Source organism: Lithobates pipiens, unplaced genomic scaffold (genome assembly GCF_037356315.1).
Source record: "Lithobates pipiens isolate NorthernLeopardFrog02 unplaced genomic scaffold, aLitPip1_a1.2 Scaffold_10, whole genome shotgun sequence".
In the NCBI taxonomy this organism is placed as follows: domain Eukaryota; kingdom Metazoa; phylum Chordata; class Amphibia; order Anura; family Ranidae; genus Lithobates; species Lithobates pipiens.
In genome coordinates, this window is record NW_027507686.1 from 213,336,599 (window position 1) to 213,360,556 (window position 23,958).

The window sequence follows — 23,958 nt, forward strand, 5'->3', positions numbered from 1 at the left end:
TCTGTTACATATGCCTCTTCCGCCTGTAATGTAGTGGCATGCACAGCTCAGACCACATTTACGGCCATGCTGTGTGTCGCGGTTTAGTGGCTCCTGTGCTCATGCATGGGAGTGACATCATCGAGGCCTGGCCATTCAAGTGGTCGGAGAGCGCAAACCCGAAGGAATATGGAAGACGCCCAAACAGTGGTCAGTAGGTTGGGTCACAGGCCTCCCCCCAGTTTGTCGGTAGGCCACCAGCCCCGCACTTACCCCTTCTACTTTGTGGACAGCGCTTCCTCCGGGCGGCGACTTCACACTGCGTCTCCTCCTCCTGGTGCTTCAAGGTGGCTTCCCCTGTGTCTCCTCCCTCCTCCTCCTCGGCGGCCAATAGGATCGCTTCTCCTCTCGGCCAATCGGGTGACGGGTCTCAGGACCCACTTCCTGATTGGAATCAGGAAGACAATAGCAGATGTTAATTTGCTATTGTCACATAACTGGGTGGATTAGGGGCGCAGTGCTCTGTGCCCCGAGCCCACCCATTTTTGAAGCCTATTAGAGTCTCTGGCTCTAATCACCTGCTTCTAAAAAAAGAAAACCCATTGGAATCCATGAGTCCGGCGCCCCGCTTGTAGTTTAGGGGGCCGGACGCATGGATTAGGGGGGGCGGCCCCCCTGCGCTCTGTATGGATGGGCTGTCAAACCTGCTGGAGTCGTGACAGCGCAGCATGTGAAGGTTGCGTTTTACAGGTAGAACATTATGGCATATATCTGCAGGGCCCCCCTTTTTTTTTTTATTTTTTATTTTTACTACCACTTTAATTGACTTACGGCAAAAAATGACACTGTTTTTGATGATAGTAGTGGATGTGTTCTACTACAAATTAAATATCACAAATGATTCCAATGATTACATTTAAATGTCTGTTTATATGATATAAAAGTAATATAAATGATATAAAATAATACAGTGAATTGTCATTTGCGATTCTGAGCAGTCACTTGTAATGTGAAGTCTGACTCACAGCCGACAGATGATTTAACCTTTCAGAAGAAGAATGAATGATGATGTTCACAAATGAGCTTCGGAGTCCTTTGTTTTGGTACTTCTTTCGATAGGAATGTGTTATTGTTTTGCATTCTGTCCCAATTCTAGCAGCCACTTCTTTCTGTGTGCATAAAATAAAATAATTCATTTGACTTTTCATTTTTTAATGATGTTGTATATTTTTTGTTTGGTAGGACAATGTTGACCTTGGAGATTTAATGTTCTCGCTGTGCTACCTCCCTACTGCGGGAAGACTTACCATCACCATCATAAAGGCAAGAAACCTCAAGGCCATGGACATCACAGGGGCATCTGGTGAGTAATTACAGCGGCCTGTTCATAAGGGTCATTACACCTACACACTACTACACTTAAACTGGTTGTAAACCCTGTTATATACCCAGTGAAGTGACTGGCCTTCACAGAGATTAAACAAATCCTCCTACAGAAGTTGTACATGGTTATCTGCAATCTTCTCTTCTCTACATCCATTCATAAAGCATGTCTGAGAGTTCAAAAAAAGGTGGTCGGAGAGTTGAAGTTACACCCTGCAACGCTCAGGGAGAAGAGTTCTGAGAGCTGATTGGAGGGAAGGGACCCCCCCCCCCCCCTTCACACAGCACACAGGAACAGAGCTGAGACTGTCACTCTGCTGGAAGTCCATCCTCTGTCACCATTTTTTCTGTCATTCGTCATGACGTCACTCCAGCGCATGCGCACGGGAGCCGCCACTCGCGGCATATCGCCGTTGACGGGTGCCGCGCTCAGTGCGCCTGTGCGCCGCTGTCTACGCCGCATGCGCTGTAGACAGCGGTGCCTGTCTTTCGGCAAATATCTCCTAAACCGTGTAGGTTTAGGAGATATTTCTTGGACCTACAGGTAAGCCTTAATCTAGGCTTACCTATAGGTCAAAGTGTGTTGTAAGGGTTTACAACCACGTTAACTGAAATAAGTATACACTATAGAGGGATATGCTTTGTTCATATTTCATGTCTGAGGTTTACAGCCAATTTAAAGCTGAACTTAGGGAAAAAATTTACAGACTACTCTTGCAGTAGGATTATTCCTGCATTGTAAGGTTAAATGCTCTTTTTTAGTAGGGCACCCTTGAATGCAGTTTTTCTTACCTTATCCCTTGCTCTTGCAAGCTTCCTACTGTTTGAGCAACCGGTTGTCCAAAGCCTCTTCTCTTTGGTGACCCATGCACCTGTTGCATTCTGGCAGCATTGCATACACTGTATTGTCAAAAGTATTGGGACACCTGCCTTTACACACACATGAACTTTAATGCATCCCAGTCTTAGTCCGTAGGGTTCAATATTGAGTTGGCCTGCCCTTTGCCGCTATAACAGCTTCAACTCTTCTGGGAAGGCTGTCCACAAGGTTTAGGAATGTCTATGGGAATGTTTGACCATTCTTCCAGAAGTGCATTTGTAAGGTCAGGCTTGTCTCGCAGTCTCTTCTCTAATTCATCCCAAAGGTGTTCTATCGGTTTGAGGTAAGGACTCTGTGCAGGCCAGTCAAGTTCCTCCACCCAAAACTCGCTCATCTATGTCTTTATGGACCTTGCTTTGTGCACTGTGTGCAGTTATATTGGAACAGGAAGGGGCCATCCTCAAACTGTTCCCACAAAGTTGGGAAAATGAAATTGTCCAAAATGTCTTGGTATGCTGACGCCTTAAGAGTTCTCTTCACTGGAACTAAGGGGCCAAACCCAACCCCTGAAAAACACACACCATAATCCCCCTCCACCAAATGATTTGGACCAGTGCACAAAGCAAGGTCCATAAAAACATGGATGAGTGAGTTTGGGGTGGAGGAACTTGACTGGCCTGCACAGTCATGACCACAAGCTGACAAAACACTTTTGGGATAAATTAGAGTGGAGACTGCGAGCCAAGCCTTCTCATCCACATCAGTGGCTGACCTCATAAATGCGCTTCTGAAAGAATGGTCAAACATTCCCATAGACACACTCCTAAACCTTGTGGACAGCCTTCCCAGAAGAGTTGAAGCTGTTATAGTTGCAAAGGGTGGGCCAACTCAATATTGAACCCTACGGAATAAGACTGGGATGCCATTAAAGTTTGTGTGTGCGTGCGTGCGTGCGTGCGTGCGTAAAAAGGCTGGTGTCCCAATACTTTTGGCAATATAATGCACAATGCAAGACCATCCACAAACCCAAGCAAGTAGCCCATGCAGGGAAGAGGAGAGCACCGTCTGCCTAGGGAGCAAGAAGTAAGGTAAGTAAAACTGCTTTCAATGGTACTCCAAGTGAAAACAAGCACTGCAAAGATAGAGTTCAGCTTTTAAGTAGATGTAAATAAAGTGGATAACATTTAGTTGGCTAAAGCAATGTGTTTCATCAGTAATTACCATTTTTCTATAAAACACTTTTCACCTTTTTTTAATGCTTTGTTGCATCAGTGCTGCTAATCTGCTGTGTTGGGGACAACCCCAAAATCTGGTATTTCCTTTCACTTTTAGTGATAATGCTAAGATAATAACAAATAGAGAGGACGAGTCTCCCTATCGGAGGTACAAACAGCAATAACCACCTGATAGGTGTTCTAATCCCTCTCCATTCTGTCCAAAACTGAAGAAAAGGTTTTCCCTTTAGTTAGACTTTAAGCCCATTGGGGTAAAACTAGGGTGACCACATTTCCAAACTGCCATCCAGGGACATCCTTCCCCCAAAAAAAGATGATTTTTGATACCTTTTTTGTGCCAATTCATTAGTTGAGGGAGTATAAAATCATCAGCTCTGAGAAGTTTATGCTGCGACATGTAGTCCTTCACTTTTAGGAGGGTCAAGTGCCCCAAAAGTGCTGGACTACAAGACTCAGCATGCACCCCTGATATCTAAGGATGTGATTACCCCTAAAAATTCAAGGACTACAAATCCCAGCATGCACCCCTGATATCTAAGGATGCGATTACCCCTAAAAATTCAAGGACTACAAGTCACAGCATGAACCCCTGAGATCCAAGGATGTGACCCCATAGATTTCACAGGTTCATATTGGGACCTGTAAGTGAGTGACTTGTATAGCACTACCTATGTGAACTGAAGGGAAGGGTGCTTCCTTGCCACCAGAGTCCATCTGTGGCTTCCTTTACCCCATAAGGTCCTGACACACTTACAAACACATACAACATTGACATACACATACAGATATTAAGGCCATTTTGTTAGACAAGGTCTAATTAACTTACCAGCATGTCTTTGGAGTGTGGGAGGAAACCAGAGTACCTGGAGGAAACCCACGCAGGCACAGGGAGAACATGCAAACTCCAGGCAGATAGTGTCGTGGTCAGGATTTGAACCAGCGACCCTATTGCTGCTAGGTGAAAGTGCTACCCACTACACCACTGTGCTGCCCCTGTAGTTCTTCACTAGTTGGGGGGTAGGGGGTGTCACATCTTCAGTTCTGAGGGGTTCATGCTGGGACCTTTAGTCCTTCACTTTTGAGGGGGTCACATCCCCAAAAGTGAAGGATTAAAAGTTCCTGCATGAACCCCTCAGATATAAGGATGTGTCCCATAGCTCCCAACCATCCCTCATTCCTCCTCATTTGTCCCTCATTTTGGTCTGATCCTTATAGACGTATGTAAAATTTACTTTTTATCTATCAAAAAGTGTTTTCCAGTGCTAAAGATTTCATCTGATTTCTTAATTGCTGCATTTGTAAATTCCAAAAGCCAATATAAAAGAATAGTAGTGGTAAAAAAAGCACTTGAGTTTAACCAATCTTGATTTTTTTGTACAATTCTCCTTTAAGGGGCATGACAAGGGGTGTGTCCTATGCCTGCATATTTTTGCTGATAGGTGTCCCTCATTCCCATTTCAAAAGGTTGGGAGGTAGGGAGTAGTTTTGCAGTGCACATAGCGTGCTGCAGCCAACAGTGGGTGTGGCCAAATTGCTCTTGCTGACATCATTGCCCTCCCTGCAGTAATGACGAACCTGCCCCCAAATAGCTGCCCACAGCTCCCGAACGGCAACAGACTTGTGTGTGACTATCCTGGTTACTTAGGAAGTTAAGAAGTATGTGTGCCCTCCTCCCATCCCTCCGAGGGTGTCATCTGTCCCCTGCTGCCAGCTCATCTGTCGTCCTCTCTGCAGTCAGTGCCTCATGACACACATGCTGTTCCATCCATTCTCCGGCGTCCAGCCTCACCTCTAAGTATTGACAGTTGCTCTCAAATCCTGGCAGTTCCCTTTCTTCTGCTGCCAGAGAAGATTGAGGACAAGGTGGGTGGAGCTAAAGCACCAGGCACAGATAAAGAGGAAGTTAAATCCTCCTCCACTCTGAATGCTGGGGCCTCGCTCTGTGGTCATGTGACATCACTGGTTGCTAGACAGCAGGCAGTCCTAGCAACCATTTCAGGCAGTGTAGAGTGGAACTCGGTAAAATTGGTCTCAGCCGGCCAAGACAAGTACTGTCAGTTAGTAAGGCAGCGATGTGGTGGCCTTTTTTGGGGGCATCAGATCAGCCTGGGGGGGGAGGAGTCAGTGTCAGTTTCATTCGAGGACACTGTATTGTCCCAGAATGAAGGTGCCCGGGCACTCGGGGCAGACCTGATGTGTTTTACCCAAGGTGACCATGTGTCCCGGAATGCCCGGGACACGTGGTCACCTTGGGTAAAACACATCAGTGGGGGGGGGGGGGGGGCAATTCCAGGCAGTGATTTGTGACATAGGAAGGAAGGAAGGCATTACATCATCTGTGTGTGGCCCATTCTGTGTCTATGGAGCTCCATGTGTACACAAGCCAACCAGCATAATTTAAAGCCAAGAATCATGATCAAGGGATAGAAAACAGTAATTTAGTGTTGCTAAGCAAATGAAGACCAGGCAGGAAAAGCGTTACACAGAAAATACTGTAAAGGTGAACTTTCGTTAAACTTGATGAAATGCCAGTAGTTGATCTTTTCTTACCCGAAATAGAAACGACCAGTAATTTATGAACAATAACTGCCACTTTGCGTTATTGGCTGTCTGAGTGCAACTTCTAAAGGTAAAACAGGATTTTTTTTCAAAATACTAAAAGGGTTTTTACTGCCATTTGAGCAAGAATATTGGTTTGGCTTTAAAATAACCAAAGGAAGCTTAGAGGAACACTTACTTTTATTGCACATAATATCATTTAATAATGATGAGTCATTTAAAGCGGAACTTTACCCATAACAACTTGGTAAAAAAATAATATTCTTTAGCAAGGAACATACATTCCGCATTTATTATTATGCTACCAAAATGAGTGTGATTTGTAACTTGCCTCCTGTGTCTTCTTGCCGGAGGCGGGCATTTTGCTGAAGCCCAGAATCCCGGCACTAAATCATAAAACAGAACTAAACCCATTGATTTATGCCCCGTACACACGAGCGGATTTTCCGACAACAACTGTTGGATGTGAGCTTGTTGTCGGAAGGTCCGACCGCGTGTATGCTCCATTGTACATTTACTGTCGGAAATTTCCACCCAAAAATGTTTGAGAGCATTAGAGTAGTTGATCATCAACACTGTATTTATTGGCAGTTGTTACTTCGGCAGTGTTTGCGCACTTATTTATGGTTTATTCCTTCAAGTGGGACTCTAGGATAGTCAAATACCAGTACTCATGGTAAGAACAGTCATTCAAGCTAGTGTCTTTGTTTAGGCACTTGCAATATACCTGCATTGGCAATGATTAGTTGGATTGTGGTAAGATGCGCTACTTCAGTAAAGCTGTGGCCTTGCCCTCTCTTAACTTGAATCTGCTTTTACGTCATTAATGCCTGTGTAGAGTACATTAGTCATTTGAGCTTAGAGTAGCATGATTACTATTGCTCTGCTGAAAGGTTTGGGAAGGGATTTATTCTTGGTTGTTCCACTATGAAGTTTACCCACTTTTTGGATGTTTTTGATAAACTTAGGGGGTTATTTACAAAAGGCAAATCCACTTTACACTGCAAGTGCACTTGGAAGTTCAGTTGCTGTAGATCTGAGGGGGACATAGAAGGAAAATAAAACAGCATTTTAGCTTGCACATGATTGGATGATAAAATCAGCAGAGCTTCCCCTCATTTCAGATCTTCCCCTCAGATCTACAGTGATTTGCCTTTTTTTGTAAATAACCCCCTTACTGTTGCAATCATGGTTTCCTTTTTAGGAATCATGGTTCCCTACTCACACATGAATGGCTGTATGTGTTCGTAAGTCTCTACTTGCCAACAACTAAACCCTGAATGTATAGGATATTAATTGCTTTATACATATTGTATAAAGAGATCCCTCGATTTACCATTTTAAGGTACAGATGCAAGTTATGTGATCTTGAAATATGCAATGCTCTCTATCCTGTGTGTCTCCAAGCAACCTATACAACTCCTTTGTAGCCTTGCATAGCAGGTTATAGCGTATTCGAATTTGTATGCTTTTCCTTACAGATCCTTATGTGAAGGTGTCTTTAATGTGTGATGGAAGGAGACTGAAGAAAAGGAAAACATCAACGAAGAGGAACACATTAAACCCAGTGTATAATGAAGCTATCGTATTTGACGTGCCGCCAGAGAATATTGATCAGATCAGTTTGTTAATAGCAGTGATGGATTATGACCGGTGAGATATTACAATGAATTCAGTGCAATTACCTGAGTCTACTCAATGGGAGTCAAGCGTTTGAAAGGCTTTTATGTATAGTCAGCATGTTCATTGTTTGCTTCTTTGGTTTCCTTTTTATTTATTATGTGGAGCCAAGAATAATGTTAGGGTGGCAATATAAAGACTAATAATGTAAGTGACATATCCAATACAAGTAGTGTTTTCAATAAATATATAGTCTTAATACTACGTGAATTGTTTAAATTGGGCAATTAAGAGTGTTTCCCACTTCCCAACAAGCTGGATAAAGTTTTATATTACTGGGCTATAGTCTTAATGAAATCATGTTTGATCATATTACTAGGCTGTAGTCATTTTTTTTTTTTTTGGGATACTTTTGTCATGGTCCAATTTTTAAAACGTTGGGCTCAATGGCCCAGTGAAAGTCCAGACCTAAATCCAATTGAGAATCTGTGGCAAGACTTAAAAATTGCTGTTCAGAGACGCTCTCAAATCTGACAGAGCTTGAGCTATTTTGCAAAGAAGAATGAGCATAAAATATCACTCTCTAGATCTGCAAAGATGGTAGAGACACCCCCAAAAAGATTTGCAGCTGTAATTGCAACGAAAGGGAGTTCTACAAAGTATTGACTCACCACAGCACACCACACTTTTCAGATATTTATTTGTAACAACTTTTGAAAACCATTTATCATTTTCCTTCCACTTCACAGTTACCGGTATTTGCCACTTTGTGTTGGTCTATCACATAATTTCCCAATAAAATACATTTACATTTTTGGTTGTAACATCAGGGCCAGATTAACATAGGGGCTATTGGAGTTGGAGCACCAGGCCCCTACTATAAAATAAGCCCTGGCTGGCCAAATTCACTCTCACCACTATTTTCTGTCACCTGTAAACACAGATGCCCGGCTTCTGTGCTACCAGTGACATTGCGCTGCTCCCTCACAATCTCCCTGCACAGCACTCGGACATAGACACAGCTGTCGGGGCACAGATGTGTTATGGGCATCAGAGGGCTTGCTGGCTGAGAAACAACCTGGTGCTCAAATGCCGATGTCTCCTGCTGGACGATGTCACTGCTGTCTAGTGAAGGAGAGGTAGAGCCACAAATGGACTGTGTGGGAGGCTGAGACTCACTACTTCCAAGGTGAGGTGAGGGGGGTCAGTTTGTGCAAAGTTGAGGGCAGTGGGAAAGCTGAAGCAGCAGACTGCGGAGCTTAGCTGATGAGGGAGGGTTAGGAAGTGGCTGCAGACTGCAGAGATCTGTGAGAGAAGAGTGCAGAGTAAGCATTGATGTGTCCATAGCAAACCCCTGTACTCTGCAATCTGTGCATAACACCCTCCTGTGTATTACACATTCCTGTCCCCAGCGCTCTGTGCATTACACTGTCCTGTGCCCAGCGCTCGGTGCATTACACTGTCCTGTGCCCAGCACTCTGGGTATTTAGCTGTCCTGAACCCAGGGCTCTGTGTATTACACATTCCTCTGCCCAGGGCTCTGTGTACTACACATTCCTGTGCCCAGCACTCTGTGTACTATGCTGCCCTGGACCCAACACTCTGTGTATTACGCTGTCCTGAACCCAGCGCTCTGTGTATTACACATTCCTGTGCCCAGTGATCTGTGTATTACGCTGTCCGGTGCCGAGCGCGCTGTGTATTATGCTGCTCTAAACTCATTTCTGTGCCCAGAACTCTGTGTATTATGCTGCCCTGAACCCAGTGCTCTGTGTATTGTGCTGTCCTGTGCCCAGCACTCTATGTATTGCACTGTCCTGAACCCAGCGCTCTGTGTATTACACATTCTTAAGCCCAGTGCTCTGTGTATTACATATTCCTGTGCCCAACATTGTGTGTATTACGCTGTCCTGTGCCCAGTGCTCTGTGTATTACGCTGCTGTGAACTCAGTGCTCTGTGTATTACACATTCCTATGCCCAGCGCTCTGTGTATTATGCTGCCCTGAACCCAGCGCTCTGTGTATTACACATTCCTGTGCCCAGCGCTCTGTATATTACACATTCCTGTGCCCAGGGCTTTGTGTATTACACATTCCTATGCCCAGCGCTCTGTGTACTATGCTGCCCTGGACCCAACACTCTGTGTATTATGCTGTCCTGAACCCAGCACTCTGTGTATTACACATTCCTGTGCCCAGCTCTCTGTGTATTATGCTGTCCTGTGCCCGGCGCTCTGTGTATTATGTTGTCCTGTGCCCAGCGCTCTGTGTATTATGCTGTCCTGTGCCCAGCACTCTGTGTATTATGTTGTCCTCTCTCCTGACCTGACCGGTCCTGCATTCCACATGCGCCACCTGGGCAGGGCAGCAGGATTAATAACGGGCACCGCAGCCAGTAGTGTTGTGTAAGGTCTGCACAGTTGCGCCCTCCAACCTCACCTCAGCACGTGCCATGCATGCCGATGTAGGGCTCTTATGGAAGCCTGGATCTTCCATAGCATTGGCCCTGTGCCGCTGCACCCTTTCACTTCAGGGTGCATGCCGATGCACAGCCCTTAAGGCCCACCAAAATCCTCAGTACCAGCCCATAATGCTCTTAATCCGGCCCTGTGTAACATGACAAAATGTGTAAAATTTTAAGGGGTATGAATAATTTTTCAAGGCACTGTACATGACTAGCAATGACATTTTAAAATGAATATCCTTATGTTAATATTTTGGGGCATGCCACTGGCATAAATTTTCTAACATGTTTCAATGTACTGCATACGGAAAAAACATTATGTAACATTTTCACAGTGTAGGTCACAATGAGGTCATCGGGGTATGTCAAGTTGGCAACGATGCAGAGAGCCTAGGCCGGGAACACTGGAACGAAATGCTGTCGTATCCCAGGAAGCCCATCGCCCACTGGCACCCACTTGTAGAGGTAAGATTGGCACTATGTTTCAGTATGGGGGTTTTGGATTCTGGACATCTTCCAGCATTTAAAAAAATAGATTAACTTTGTTAAGTATATAATAAGGAACATAAAAACATAAGCATTTTGTTTTGTGTGTGTATCAGACAGAGTATAACGGCAGAGGGTACATATGTCTGTGGGGAAGTGAGGACATCATAGAGCCCAAGTGTGATAGCAACTCTATACACTATTAATGTGCATTATGCTCTGTGAGTTATATACAGTATATTTTGAATGGAATAAAGCAGCTTACTTCTCCCTTTTACATATTTTTTCTTTGTTATTCTGTCTTCTGCTGTGTGTAAGCCACTAGCAGCTCTATTAGGTTTACTGAAGTTAAAGAAGAAAGAAATATACCTTTGTAGTTGGAAAGTATCTACAAAATGTTATCACTGCATGGGCTAAATGGGACAGCTAAGTCTTTGTACGGAATATGAAATGGCTTCTGTACAGATTTTGCACCAGAGAGATTGGTGAATGCAGTCACATACCCTTTTCTTATCTGGGGATTCTGGTAGGGATGCCCCCTTTCCTTATCACCACCGTGATCCTCAGTTTCAGACTCCTTGACATGGCTGTGAACAATTGAGCTTGTTTTTCCAGGTTTTTCCAGCCTGTTTTCCAAATATTGGTATGGAAAGTCCATCGGAGGTGATCAAAGACAACTCTGATCTTTTAGAAAGCACTCACAATGTAATGCCGCGTACACATGTAGCAGACTATCCAGCGGACTTGAGTCCGCCGGACTTTTCCACTGGATTGTTTGATCGTGTGCACGAGGCATTAGTTGTGAAGACTAGTCACTAAAAACGAATTGGCCAATACATTGGTCACCGCTAGACCTTGCCAAAATACTGTTTTGTTGCAAATGTTATTTTCTCTTGTTGTTCTCTGTTTACGCCAGCCATTCTCAACAAGGGTTCTGTGGAACCTTAGCGTTTCTCCATAAGTTCTTAGGGGTGCCTTGAGCTGTGGTTGATTGTCGTCTCACTAGTATGTTCCTGCATAGATCCAGGGCAAACACCACTTGGCATAGCCAGTGACATTAACCCCCCTGACGGTATTCCCGAGTCTGACTCGGGGTGGATTTTTTATACCAAGAGCGGTATCCCCGAGTCAGACTCGGGACTGCATCGCTGGATCCAGGAGGAGGTTTACTTACCTTCTCCCTCGGATCCCTCGTTGTCTCCCCGCTGTACGAGCGAGCCGTGTCTCGCTCGATGCATCACATCGCCGATCTCCGTGCCCTGCGAGTGTTGCGACGCACGGGCACGGAGATCGGCGCCAAATTCAAAAAGTGAAACAAACAGTAAACATACAGTATAATGTAATCTTACAGATTACATTGCTGTATGTAAATATTTCACATCCCCGTTGTCCCTAGTGGTCTGCCCAGTGTCCTGCATGCAGTTTTATATAACAAAAACTGTTCTTTATGCCTGGAAACTGGAGATTGCCCATAGCAACCAAAACTGTCACTGTACATCAAAAATGATTTTAGACCAGCTAGAAAACAGCGATAATAAATTAGAATCACTCGCAGAATTGAGCGATAGCGATTTGTGGGGAGATCCGTCATCAAATACTGAAAAGTAATGACAGTGACAATTCTGCAACTGAGCAAATTTCAGTGTTTTTGATTTGATTACATTATTGAATAATTTTTATTATTGTTATATTATTATTTGGTACAATTATTTATAATTATTTATTAAATTATAATTTATGATTTAATTTTTCAAACTTTATCATACCCGGGATGTCTGCTAGACTCTGGTTTGGACAGATTTAAGAGAGTTATTCCTAAGAATTGCAGGACTACAATATAAAACGCCAAATTTTCATGCAAAATAATGGTACCGCTTTTAGCACCTAAAATCCGAAATAATCGTACCGCCAGGGAGGTTAAACCAATCATCTTTTTAGCTGTCTGTAAGGGGCATCACTCCTTCAGGCAAGCAATGTAATGGCCCTTCTCGGTGAATTGTTTTTTCTAATGCCCCGTACACACGAGCGGACTTTTCAACATCCAAAGTCCGAAGGACCGAGTCCGTCAGACTATCCGATCGTGTGTGGGCTGCAACGGACTTTTGATTCGCCAAAGTCTGACGGACTTTAGAAATGAAGCATGCTTCAAATTTTCCCGAAGGAACTCCGCCGGACCCGGTCCCCTTCGAAAACTCCGCTCGTGTGTATGCTACTCCGACGGACTAAAACCGACGCTAGGGCAGCTATTGGCTACTGGCTATGAACTTCCTTATTCGAGTCGGGTCGTACGTCATCACGTTCGAATCCGTCGGAGTTTAGTGTGATCGTGTGTGGCCAAGTCCGTTCGGCCGAAAAGTCTGTCAGAACTCCGTCGGAACTCCGGCGGAACTCCGGCGGAACTCCTTTGGAAGTCTGTCGGACATAAGTCCTCTCGTGTGTACGGGGCATTAGGGTTCTCAAAGGGTTCTTCCAAGGTAAAAAGATTGAGAAAGGCTGGTTTACACATACCAATCAGCCCCGAAGAAGGTGACACAGATCCACAAAATATGTAGGGTTTAACTAGATCTCCAATAATCTACACCTCTAAAGAGATTTGGTACTTCTTCCAGTCTTTTTATTCCCCTAGGCTTTAAAGTGGTTGTAAACCCTTACAAACCACTTTGACCTACAGGTATGCCTAGATTAAGGCTTGCCTGTAGGTCCAAGAAATATCTCCTAAACCTACACGGTTTAGGAGATATTTACAAAAAGACAGGCACCGTTGACAGCGGCGCGCAGGCGCACTGACCATGCCGCAGATCACGGCGATATGCCGCTCGTGTCGGCTCCCGTGCGCATGTGCCGGAGTGACGTCATCGCGGCTCTGGCGAATCAGAGCGCCGGAGCAGCGAGACCCAGAAGTCACTCTGGGATACATGGCATCGGTGAAGATAAAGGAGGAGGACCGCTTTGGGGGCTTCGTTCTCAGGTAAGTTATTCCTAATGAGCTAGTATGCTATGCATACTAGCTCATTATGCCTTTGCCTTGCAGGTTGCATTTTTTTTTAAGTGCCTTTACTTCCTCTTTAAGCATTGTCCCTTTAAAATGTTGAGCAAACATTCCTTCTTAACAATGTAGACCTGGCACGGAATAGAACCCAAACTAACTTCGGCTAAAATGTGCAAATTTATTTGGGTGGAGATGGATTTTTCTGTCTTGCATACCACACGCAGTGCCATCAGCAGATTAAGGCTGGGTTCACACCAGTATGAATTGGATTTCGAGTTTCCCCACATCCAATTCACATAGCGGGAGATTGTGACCAGCTCTCTATGGAGCCGGTTTGCACATCTCCACAGCGGCTCCGGTGCGAATTGCACAGGAAAGCTGTGCGTCTTTTGGTCCATTTCAGGTCCGAATTCAGCCCAATTCCTGCTTTGAGCCGCTGTGTTCTCCAGTGTGAACCCAGCCTCAAGTAAGAAAAAAAAAGCTACAAGAGAAATGTAAATGCTCTGAAATTTAATTATTCGTTGACACTAGTTAGACTATGCCCCACGCATTTCAGCTTTGTATTGCTGAAAGCAAAACCCAAAGTGTTTAATTGTGAATCAATTTCACAGCCTCCTAATTAGAAGTTCGTTTTAGTCTGGAGACGTGAAGACAATCCCTGTCTCCAAGCAATATAACATTCACTCTCTAGTTATTTTTGGACAAGTGTTTTTTTTTTAATTTTTGGGAAACTTAGAAAACAAAGTTTTGCTCTACAGTGTAATTTATGCCATGTTACTTTATTATTATTACTAATATTATTCAGGATTAATAGAAAACCAACAGTTTTCTCAGTGCTTTACAATATAAAGGGGGACCGTACAGTTACAATACAATACACAATGGTTAAGAGGGTCCTGCTCATAAGAGCTTACAATCTAATAGGATGGATTCAAAGAAAATGTGTACTTTGCCCACATAGGAAAATAGAACATTTTAGTTTACTTCTTCCATGCATTTTCGTTCCGCTGTGAAGAACATTTCTGATTGGGCTGCAATTTGCTGCAGTTGAAGCTTTTGCGGGACTATGAATTACTAACTGATTGGCCCAGTGCTGTAGCATGGAGTGAGTCATATGTTCCGCCATACCCAAAAGTGACACATTTTTTAAAAGAAAAGAGCATATGTTGGGGAAGGGGCTTTAAAGTGAATGCCAGGGTAAAATAGAAATTAAAAAAAGATATGCAGTACATGTCTGCAATACATGCACATTTACCCATGTTTCATCCTTTTAAAGACCCTGCAAGTACAGAAGGTACCTGTTGATCCACCAGAAATGTACTCCAGTTGACTGGTGGTGTCAGCCCTCCCTATTGTCTTTTTCCAAACTCCTTAACCACTTGCAGACCAGGCCTTTTCTGGAACTTTTTGTTTACAAATTAAGATTATATATTCTTTTTTTTACTGGGTAAAATTATTATTTCTTTATAGAAAATTGTAAAATTATATATTTTTTTAGCAGAGACCCTAGAGAATGAAATGGGGATCGTTGCAATACTTTGCCACACTGTATTTGTGCAGCGGTCTTTCAAAATAAAAAATACACCAATTTGTTTGTATAATGTGAAAGATTATGTTATGTCGAGTAAATAGATACCTAACGTCATGCATTAAAATTGTACAGTACTTAACCACTTGCTTATGGGCACTTAAACCCCCCTCAGTCCCAGACCAATTTTCAGCTTTCAGCGCTGATGCACTTTGAATGACAATTGCGCGGGCATACAACACTGTACCCAAATTAAATTTTTATCATTTTATCATTTTTTTCCCACAAATAGAGCTTTCTTTTGGTGGTATTTAATCACAACTGGGAGTTTTATTTTTTGCTAAACAAACAAAAAAAGATGCAAAAAAAAAAAAAAAATCATGTTTAATAGTTTGTTATAACATTTTGCAAACAGGTCATTTTTCTCCTTCATTGAAGTGCGCTGATGAGGCGGAACTGATAGGCTGCACTGGTGGGCACTGATAGGCTGCATTGGTGGGCACTGATAGGCTTCACTGGTGGGCACTGATAGGCTGCACTGGTGGGCACTGATAGGCATAGTTAAGGCGGCACTAATAGGCACAGATAAGGCGACACCGATGGGCACAGATAAGGCGGCACTGATGGGCAAAGATGGGCACAGATAAGATGGCACGGATGGGTGGCACAGATGGGTGGCACGGATGGGTGGCACTAAGGGGCACTGATAGGTACCACTGATGGATGGGACTGATGGGCACTGATAGGTGGCACTGATAGGTGGCTCTGATAAGTGGTACTGCTGGGCACTGATGGGCGGCACTGCTGGGCACTGGTAGATGACACTGATGGGCACGGATATGTGGCACTGGGGTGCAGCACCCTTGTTGAGGCAGATTGTGGGCACTGCTGGGTGGCACTGTGGGCACTGCTGGGTGGCACTGCTGGGTGGCACTGTAGGCACTGCTGGGTGGCACTATGGGCACTGCTGGGTGGCACTGACGGGGGCAATTATTTTTTAATCATCTTTATTGATGAGGGGGCAGGTGGGCACTGGCAGGGGGCAGGTGGGCACTGGCAGGGCTGGCCGTGATCGGGACTGATGTCCCGATCACGGCCACCGGTGATCGGCTCTTTTTTTTTCTCCTCGCGCTGTCAGCGCGAGGAGGAATAATAGCCAATTACCGGCTCCGTTATATCACATGATCAGCTGTCATTGGCTGACAGCTGATCACGTGATAAGGGGTCAGGATCGACCCCTTGCTCTGATCGGTGATCAGGCGAGTCTCATAGACTCGCCGATCACAGAGCGCGCCGCGCGCGCCCCTCAGGGCTCGTGCACGGGACTACATCAATAGATGTAGTCCCGGAAAAGGAGATCCGTGCTGTAGCCGTCATTCGGCTATAGCGCGGGTCTCAAGTGGTTAAAAATCTCGACCATTTCATCATTTTTCCAGGTTACCTTTTTAGAGTTACAGAGGAAGTGTAGCGCTATAATTATTGCTCTCACTCTGACAATTGCGGCGATACCGCACATGTGTGGTTTGAACACCGTTTACACATGCAAGCGCATATGTATACATCTGCCATGGAGGGATGGGGGCGCTTTAAAAAAAAATCGTATTTATTTTACTTCATTTTTTTACACTGTCCCTTTATTTATTTATTTTTTTAATCACTTTTATTACTATTACAAGGAATGTATACCTCCCTTGTAATAGAAATAAACATGACAGGTCCTCTTTATTTATTAAGAGATCTGGGGTCAAAAAGACCCCAGATCTCTAATTTATTGCAAAATGCCATAATTTCTTCAAACTTTTAATTTTTTTTCTTCTACCTTTCAAAAGTTATCAGTGTCTTTAAATAGCCAGAGATCTGTGAGATTTTTAGTACTTTTTTTTGGTGTCGTCAGTGGGTCATGCCAGAGAACCCCAAATTCTCCCATTTTGACACCTATGTCATGTGCATAGCCCCAATCTCCCCTTTTTAGAGAGACGGTCCATTTTTTGACCAAGATTCATTTACCCATAGTTGTCCATCTTTTAGGTCTAATGTAGAAATATGTAGACTAAAAAGTCCAATTTTATTTTCAATTGGTAGCTTAAACCAATCAATCTATTTATCTATCAATCAATCTAGTCTATCTTCAGCACTTTAAAAGCAAGAATGGATTTTGTATTCATAAGCAGCGGTTTTTGTCGTTTTTTTAAAATGAGCATTGTTAAATAGATAGTTAGGTTTAACAGAAAGACATGTATCTATTACGTTCCACCTCAAAAAAAAAAAAAAAAATTAAAAATATCAGAAGCCCTAATTTATCCAGGAAAAGGCAAAAAATAATATAAAGCATGGTCCAATTTGCTTCAACAGGGAAAAAATTCCTTCCTGATCCCTAATGGCAATCGGATTAATTCATGGATCAACATTCTACTATGTATTTTTAGAAATGTAAGTAACCCTTTATATTTTGTTCACTGGTGATTAAACCTTTTTTCTTTCAGTCTTAAGGGGTGATTTCATGTATTTAATGGAGACCTTATATTTAACAATTTCAGCTTAGTATATTATATGTTACATTTATATACTGTATATTTGTATAAAATATAACATAAACTCTCTTGGTTACTTCTTCTCAAGGTTCAACGCATTAGGTTCAGTTGGTGCTTCTTTATCTTTACAGTGAGGGAAAAAGGTGTTTGATCCCCTGCTGATTTTGTACGTTTGCCCACTGACAAAGAAATGAACAGTCTATCATTTTAATGGTAGGTTTATTTTAACAGTGAGAGACTAGAGAACAACAAAAATATCCAGAAAAACACATTTCAAAAAAGTTATAAATTGATTTGCACTTTAATGAGTGAAATAAGTATTTGATCCCCTATCAATCGGCAAGATTTATGGCTCCCAGGTGTTGTCTATACCGGTAATGAGCTGAGATTAGGAGCAGAGCACTCTCTTAAAGGGAGTGCTTCTAATTTCAGCTTGTTACTTCTATAAAAGACCCCTGTCCACAGAAGCAATCAATCAGATTCCAATCTCTCCACCATAGCCAAGACCAAAGAGCTGTCCAAGGATGTCGAAGACAAAATTGTAGACCTACACAAGGCTGGAATGGACTACAAGACCATCGCCAAGCAGCTGGGTGACAGTTGGTGCGATTATTCGCAAATGGAAGAAACACAAAATAATTGTCAATCTACCTCGGTCTGGGACTCCATGCAAGATCTCATCTCGTGGAGTTTCCATGATCATGAGAATGGTGAGGAATCATCCCAGAACTCCAGCCCAGAATCTTGTCAATGATCTTAAGGCAGCTGGGACCATAGTCGCTAAGAAAATAATTGGTAACACACTACACCGTGAAGTACTGAAATCCTGCAGATTTCCCTCTGCTGAAGAAAGCACATGTACAGGCTGAAGTTTGCTAATAAACATCTGAAGGATTCACAACTGGGTGAAATTGTTGTGGTCAGATGAGACCAAAATCAAGCTCTTTGACATCAACTCAACCCACTGTGTTTGGAGGACGAATGACCCTAAGAACACCATCCCGCTGTCAAACAGGGAGTTGGAAACATTATGTTTTAAGGGTGTTTATCTGCTAAGGGGACAGGACAATGTCACAATTTCAAAGGGACGATGGACGGGGCCATGCACTCGTCAAATCTTGGGTGAGAACCTCCTTCCCTCAGCCATGGCATTGAAAATGGGTCGTGGATGGGTATTCCAGCATGACAATGACCCAACGCACATGGCCAAGGAAACAAAGGAATTGCTCAAGAAGAAGCACATTAAGGTCCTGGAGTGGCCTAGCAAGTCTCCAGACCTTAATCTCATAGAAAATATGTGGAGTGAATGTGAACGTCCGCTTCGAAACCTTAATGACTTGGAGAGGATTTGCAAAGAGCAGTGGTACAAAATTCCTCCTGAGATGTGGGCAAACCTGGGGCCAACTACAAGAAACATCTGACCTCTGTGATGACCAACAAGGGTTTTGATACCAAGTACTAAGTCATGTTTTGCAAAGGGGTCAAATACTTATTTCACTCATTAAAATGCTAATCAATATATAACTAACTTTTTTGAAATGTGTTTTTCTGGATATTTTTGTTGTCATTCTGTCTCTCACTGGTAAAATAAACCTACCATTAAATTATAGACTGATCATTTCTTTGTCAGCAGGCAAATGTACAAAATCATCAGGGGATCAAAAACTTTTTCCCTCACTGTATATCTGCTTAATTTAGCTGCCGATCTCTGAAATAGAACTCCTTATTCAACATGTCATGCTTATACTTTATACAGGGAGAAAATGCTCGCTCTAAATTATGTCTATGTCTCTTTTAATACAAGTGGGTTTCTTCTTAGAAGTTTGGCATTGCATACTGGTGTTAAGCCTATGATGTGCATTATATCCTCCCTTAACTGTATATTGCTTGAGTATTATTAACCCCAAAGTATAACTACATTATCCACATTAACCCTATTTAACAGCATAGTTGGCCAATGTTTCAGAGTGTCTAGGTGCACATGTAAACTGGAGGCATCTTCTATGAATTGTATTACATGGTTCAATGATCACAAAACACTGAAATGTTACTTAGGATTCTAAACATTGTATCATTTCTAAACAGATTAGAGAAAAATGGTTCCAAAAATTAGCCTTGCAGTATACTATTTTAACTTAAGAGCAGTGGTGGTCAACTTGAAAATTAAAGTGACAGCGTAAGAATAAAAAATAAAAAGTAAAATAAATAAGCAATAATCATTGAGCTTTGCGCACAGAAGCTGATGCATAAGTTGAGCCCGCTTATGTAAACGGCGTTCAAAAACCACACATGTGAGGTATCGCTGTGGGCATTAGAGCAAGATAAATAATTCTAATGTAAGACCTCCTCTATAACTCTAAACAGGTAAAAAATAAATACATTTTAAAGCGCTGCCTATGAAATTTTTAGGTACCGTAGCTTGTCACAATTTCACAAGCGTGAGCAATTTTAAAGCATAGCATGTTAGGTATCTATTTACTCGGTGTAGCATCATCTTTCATTTTGTACAAACAAACTGGGATAACTTTTCTGTTTTTTTGTGTTTTTTTAAATTCACTAAAGTGTATATTTTACAAAAATAAATTGTGTTTGAAAGACCGCTGCGATAAAAAAGCGTGACATAACATATTGCAATGACCACCATTTTATTCTCTAGGGTCTCTGCTAAAAATATGTATATATATATATATATATATATATATATATATATATATATAGGTTTGGGGGTTCTAAGTAATTTTCTAGCAAAAAAATAGTGATTTTTACATGTAAACAACAAATTTCTGAAAAAGGCCTGGTCTTAAAGGGGTTGTAAAGGTAAAAAAAATTCACCTTAATGCATTCTATTCATTAAGGGGAAAAAAATCAGACAATGCCGGTGTTCTGGCAGATAGTGTCCTGCCATCATATAGCGTCCGCCCCGTACTGCGCATGCTCAGTACGGGGCAGAAGAAGCTTCGGAAAATCTCCGAAGCTGAACGGCGCCTGCGCCATGAATGGAGGTGGTGGCCCCACCATCCAAGCGGACATAGGGTTGTGAAAATTAGAGGGCCCCTCGCGGGCTCGCTTCGCTCGCCACGCTTCGCTCGCCACGCTTCGGGCTTGGCCTCACTGGGCTCGGCTCTCTTTTATTCCTACTCTATGTCCACTTGGATGGTGGGGCTAGAACCTGGACTCACGGCACAGGCGCTGTTCATCCTCGGCTATTTTCGGAATCTGTGTTGCTGTGTACTGCGCATGCGCAGTACACAGCGGACACTATGTGATGGGGACCTTATATGATGGGACACCGGCCCCCCCAGCCCCCCCATTTTATTTACCTAACCCCTCAAAAGTCCCGCACTCACACCCGACATCCTCTTCGCCTTATCAGCCTGGCCGCTGATTGGTTACAGTGGATGGATTGAAAGCAGCGCGAGCCAATGGCAATCACATCCAATGACGCGGCGCGCCGGGGGAGGGGCCGAGTGATACATGGAGCGGCTATGGCCGCTGGCTGTATCACGGGAGTGCTCCCGCAAGCACTTCTCACCATGCGAGGGAGCTCACAGGAACGTGAGAAGTCCTTGCGGGGGGGGGGAAGCGGAGACAGCTGCAGAGGGACCTCAGAAGAGCAAGTTCGGGGACACTCTGTGAAAAACGAGCTGCGCAGTGGAGGTAAGTAAAATGTTTGTTATTTAAAAAAAAATGCCTTTACAACCCCTTTAAAGTGGTTAATGCATAGGATGCATTTGAATAAAAAAACCTTCTGCATTCAGAACCACTTTAAGTTGGCTTACTGTCCATGAACATGGTAAGGTGACCCTGTTCAGACCTCCACACATACAGTATTTTACAAACGCTTTAGGCAGGTGTGAATAAATGCTGTAAAGTAAGAATGCTTTCAGAAATAACGGTGTTAATAGTTTCTTTTTATCAATTAATAAATTGGAAAGTCAGTGAACAGAAGTGAAATCTAAATTGAATCAGTATTCGGTGTGATCGCTCTTCGCTTTCAAAACACCATTGATCCTGACCAAATCTCCAACTCCTTTTGCAGAAATGCAGTCCCAAGCTTGCAAGGAACCTCCACCTTGCTTCACTGTTACCTGCAGACACTCATTATTGTACTGCTCTCCAACCCTTCGTGAACAAACTGCCCTCTGCGACAACCAAGTACCGTATTTCAAATTTTGACCCATCAGTCCAGTGCATCTGTTGCTGTTTTTCTGCACCTCAAGTCCTATGTTTTTTGTGCATACTTGAGTCGCTTAGCCTTGTTTCTATGTTGGATGTATGGCTTTTTGGCCGCAATATTCCATGAAGACCACTTCTGGCCAGACTAGATGAGTGTATCTGGGCCCCAGTCTGTTGATAGCACCGCTGGACATCTTCTGATGTCGAAGGGAAGTAAGCATGATGTGTCTTTCATCTGCTGCATTAAAGTGGTTGTAAACCCCCTTATATACCCATGAAGTGAATAGCCTCGGATGATACACATGACATGATGATTTCATGACTGAGATTTACAACCACTTTTTTTTTTTTAGATTCTTTTTATTGAATTTTAAAAAACAGTACAAAGACATATACCAAAAACATCTAAAGACAGCCTGCCAATCAGGTAACATATGACACACTAAACAAACAAGACTTCAGCACTAGGCCATGCTCTTAGCTCTAAGACTGATACATAGCCTCAGCCAGTGGCAGCTGGTGGAATTTTTTTTTTGGGGGGGGGGGGGGTGGCAAACAGTATGCCACTGATAGTAGATAGAAGTACAGTTTTTTTTTATATATTCTTTATTTTTATTTTTTCCTCTTTATACATATCCATTTATAAAAAACATCAATACGATTTATTGAGAGGTCTTCTCACACCGCCTCTTCTTACACATTACAAATTAAACAACCCTTTAGTACCTTCTTACCCCCCTCCCCCCCAGGGGCAAAAAAGGGGGGGAAGGGGGAGGTATGCCCCTCTATCTCCCCCTTCTCTTTCGCCGCCCTCTCTGTCCCCTTCTCACTCAAGCGTTGCGCGACACTCCCCCATCTCCAAGAATGTCAGCCATTTTCGCCATATCCCTTGGTGTTCCCCTTCTATATCCTGTAATTTATGTATCGACTCTTCAATTAACCTAACTTGCTCCACCCTTTTCACCCATTCCAGTATTGTTGGAACCTGTTTAGTTCTCCAATAGCATGGGATCAAAGCTTTGGCTGCATTCAACAGATGCGGGACTATCGTGCCTTTATATTGCCTTATATTGCGCCAATTCCACAAAAAGTCTGAGACCAAGCTATCTATATTCCTAAAAATAGTATCTCACAAAACTGAATACACCCCCTCACAGCAGTAAATATTTTATTACAGCTTTTCATGTGACAACACTGAAGAAATTACACTTTTCTACAATGTAAAGTAGTGAGTGTACAGCTTGTATCAGTGTAAATTTGCTGTCCCCTCAAAATAACTCAACACACAACCATTAATGTCTAAACTGCTGGCAACAAAAGTGAGTACACCCCAGTGTCATGTAACTCATTAGTGTTACAAGGTCTCAGGTGTGAATGGGGAGCAGGTGTGTTCAATTTGGTGTTCAACATGGCACATCATGGCAAAGAATTCTGAGGATCTGAAAAAAATAATTGTTGCTCTACATAAATATGACCTAGGCCAGTGGTCATCAACCCTGTCTTCAGGGCCCACTACCAGGCCAGGTTTTATGTATTACCTTGGAGAGATGCAGACTAGAATACTGCAGTCACTGAGCAGCAAATTATATCATCTGCAATGTATTTCAGTTATCTTGCAAACCTGGCCTGTTAGTGGGCCCTGAGGACAGGGTTGATAACCACTGGCCAAGGCTATAAGAAGTTTGTCAAGACCCTGAAACTGAGCTGCAGCATGGTGGCCAAGACCATACAGCGGTTTAACAGGACAGGTTCCACTCAGAACAGGCCTCGCCATGGTCAGACAAAGAAGTTGAGTGCACGTCCTCAGTGTCATATCCAGAGGTTGTCTTTGGGAAATAGAAGTATGAGTGCTGCCAGCATTGCTGCAGAGGTTGAAGGGGGGGGGGGGGGGGGGGATCAGCCTGTCAGGGTATAAATCATATGCAGCACACTGCATCAAATTGGTCTGTATGGCTATTGTTCTACAAGTAAGCCTCTTCTAAAGATGATGCACAAGAAAGCCTGCAAACAGTTTGCTAAAGACAAGCAGACTAAGGGCATAGATTACTGGAACCATGATCTGTGGTCTGATGAGACCAAGATAAACCTATTTGGTTCAGATGGTGTCAAGTGTGTGTGGCGGCAACCAGGTAAGGAGTACAAAGACAAGTGTGTCTTGCCTACAGTCTAGCATGGTGGTGGGAGTGTC

At 43.3% G+C, this 23,958-nt stretch overlaps 1 protein-coding gene across 4 annotated transcripts in view; it reads left to right on the forward strand.

Moving 5' to 3' along the window:
- SYT9 (synaptotagmin 9) overlaps nt 1-23,958 on the forward strand; it is a 298,848-nt gene that overhangs the window by 257,245 nt on the left and 17,645 nt on the right. Inside the window, exons 4-7 of one of the 4 annotated variants that reach the window (XR_013263752.1) lie at nt 1,222-1,342; nt 7,458-7,629; nt 10,401-10,525; nt 17,416-17,430. Coding sequence is in view for 2 of the 4 variants with exons in the window: in XM_077460915.1 (XP_077317041.1) it covers nt 1,222-1,342; nt 7,458-7,629; nt 10,396-10,525; nt 17,416-17,493 (501 nt within the window). In the remaining 2 variants the exon portion in view is untranslated. Of the gene's footprint in view, nt 1-1,221; nt 1,343-7,457; nt 7,630-10,395; nt 10,526-17,415; nt 17,494-23,958 lie in introns of those variants that run through there. The other 3 variants (XM_077460915.1, XR_013263751.1, XM_077460917.1) reach the window with 3 other exon arrangements.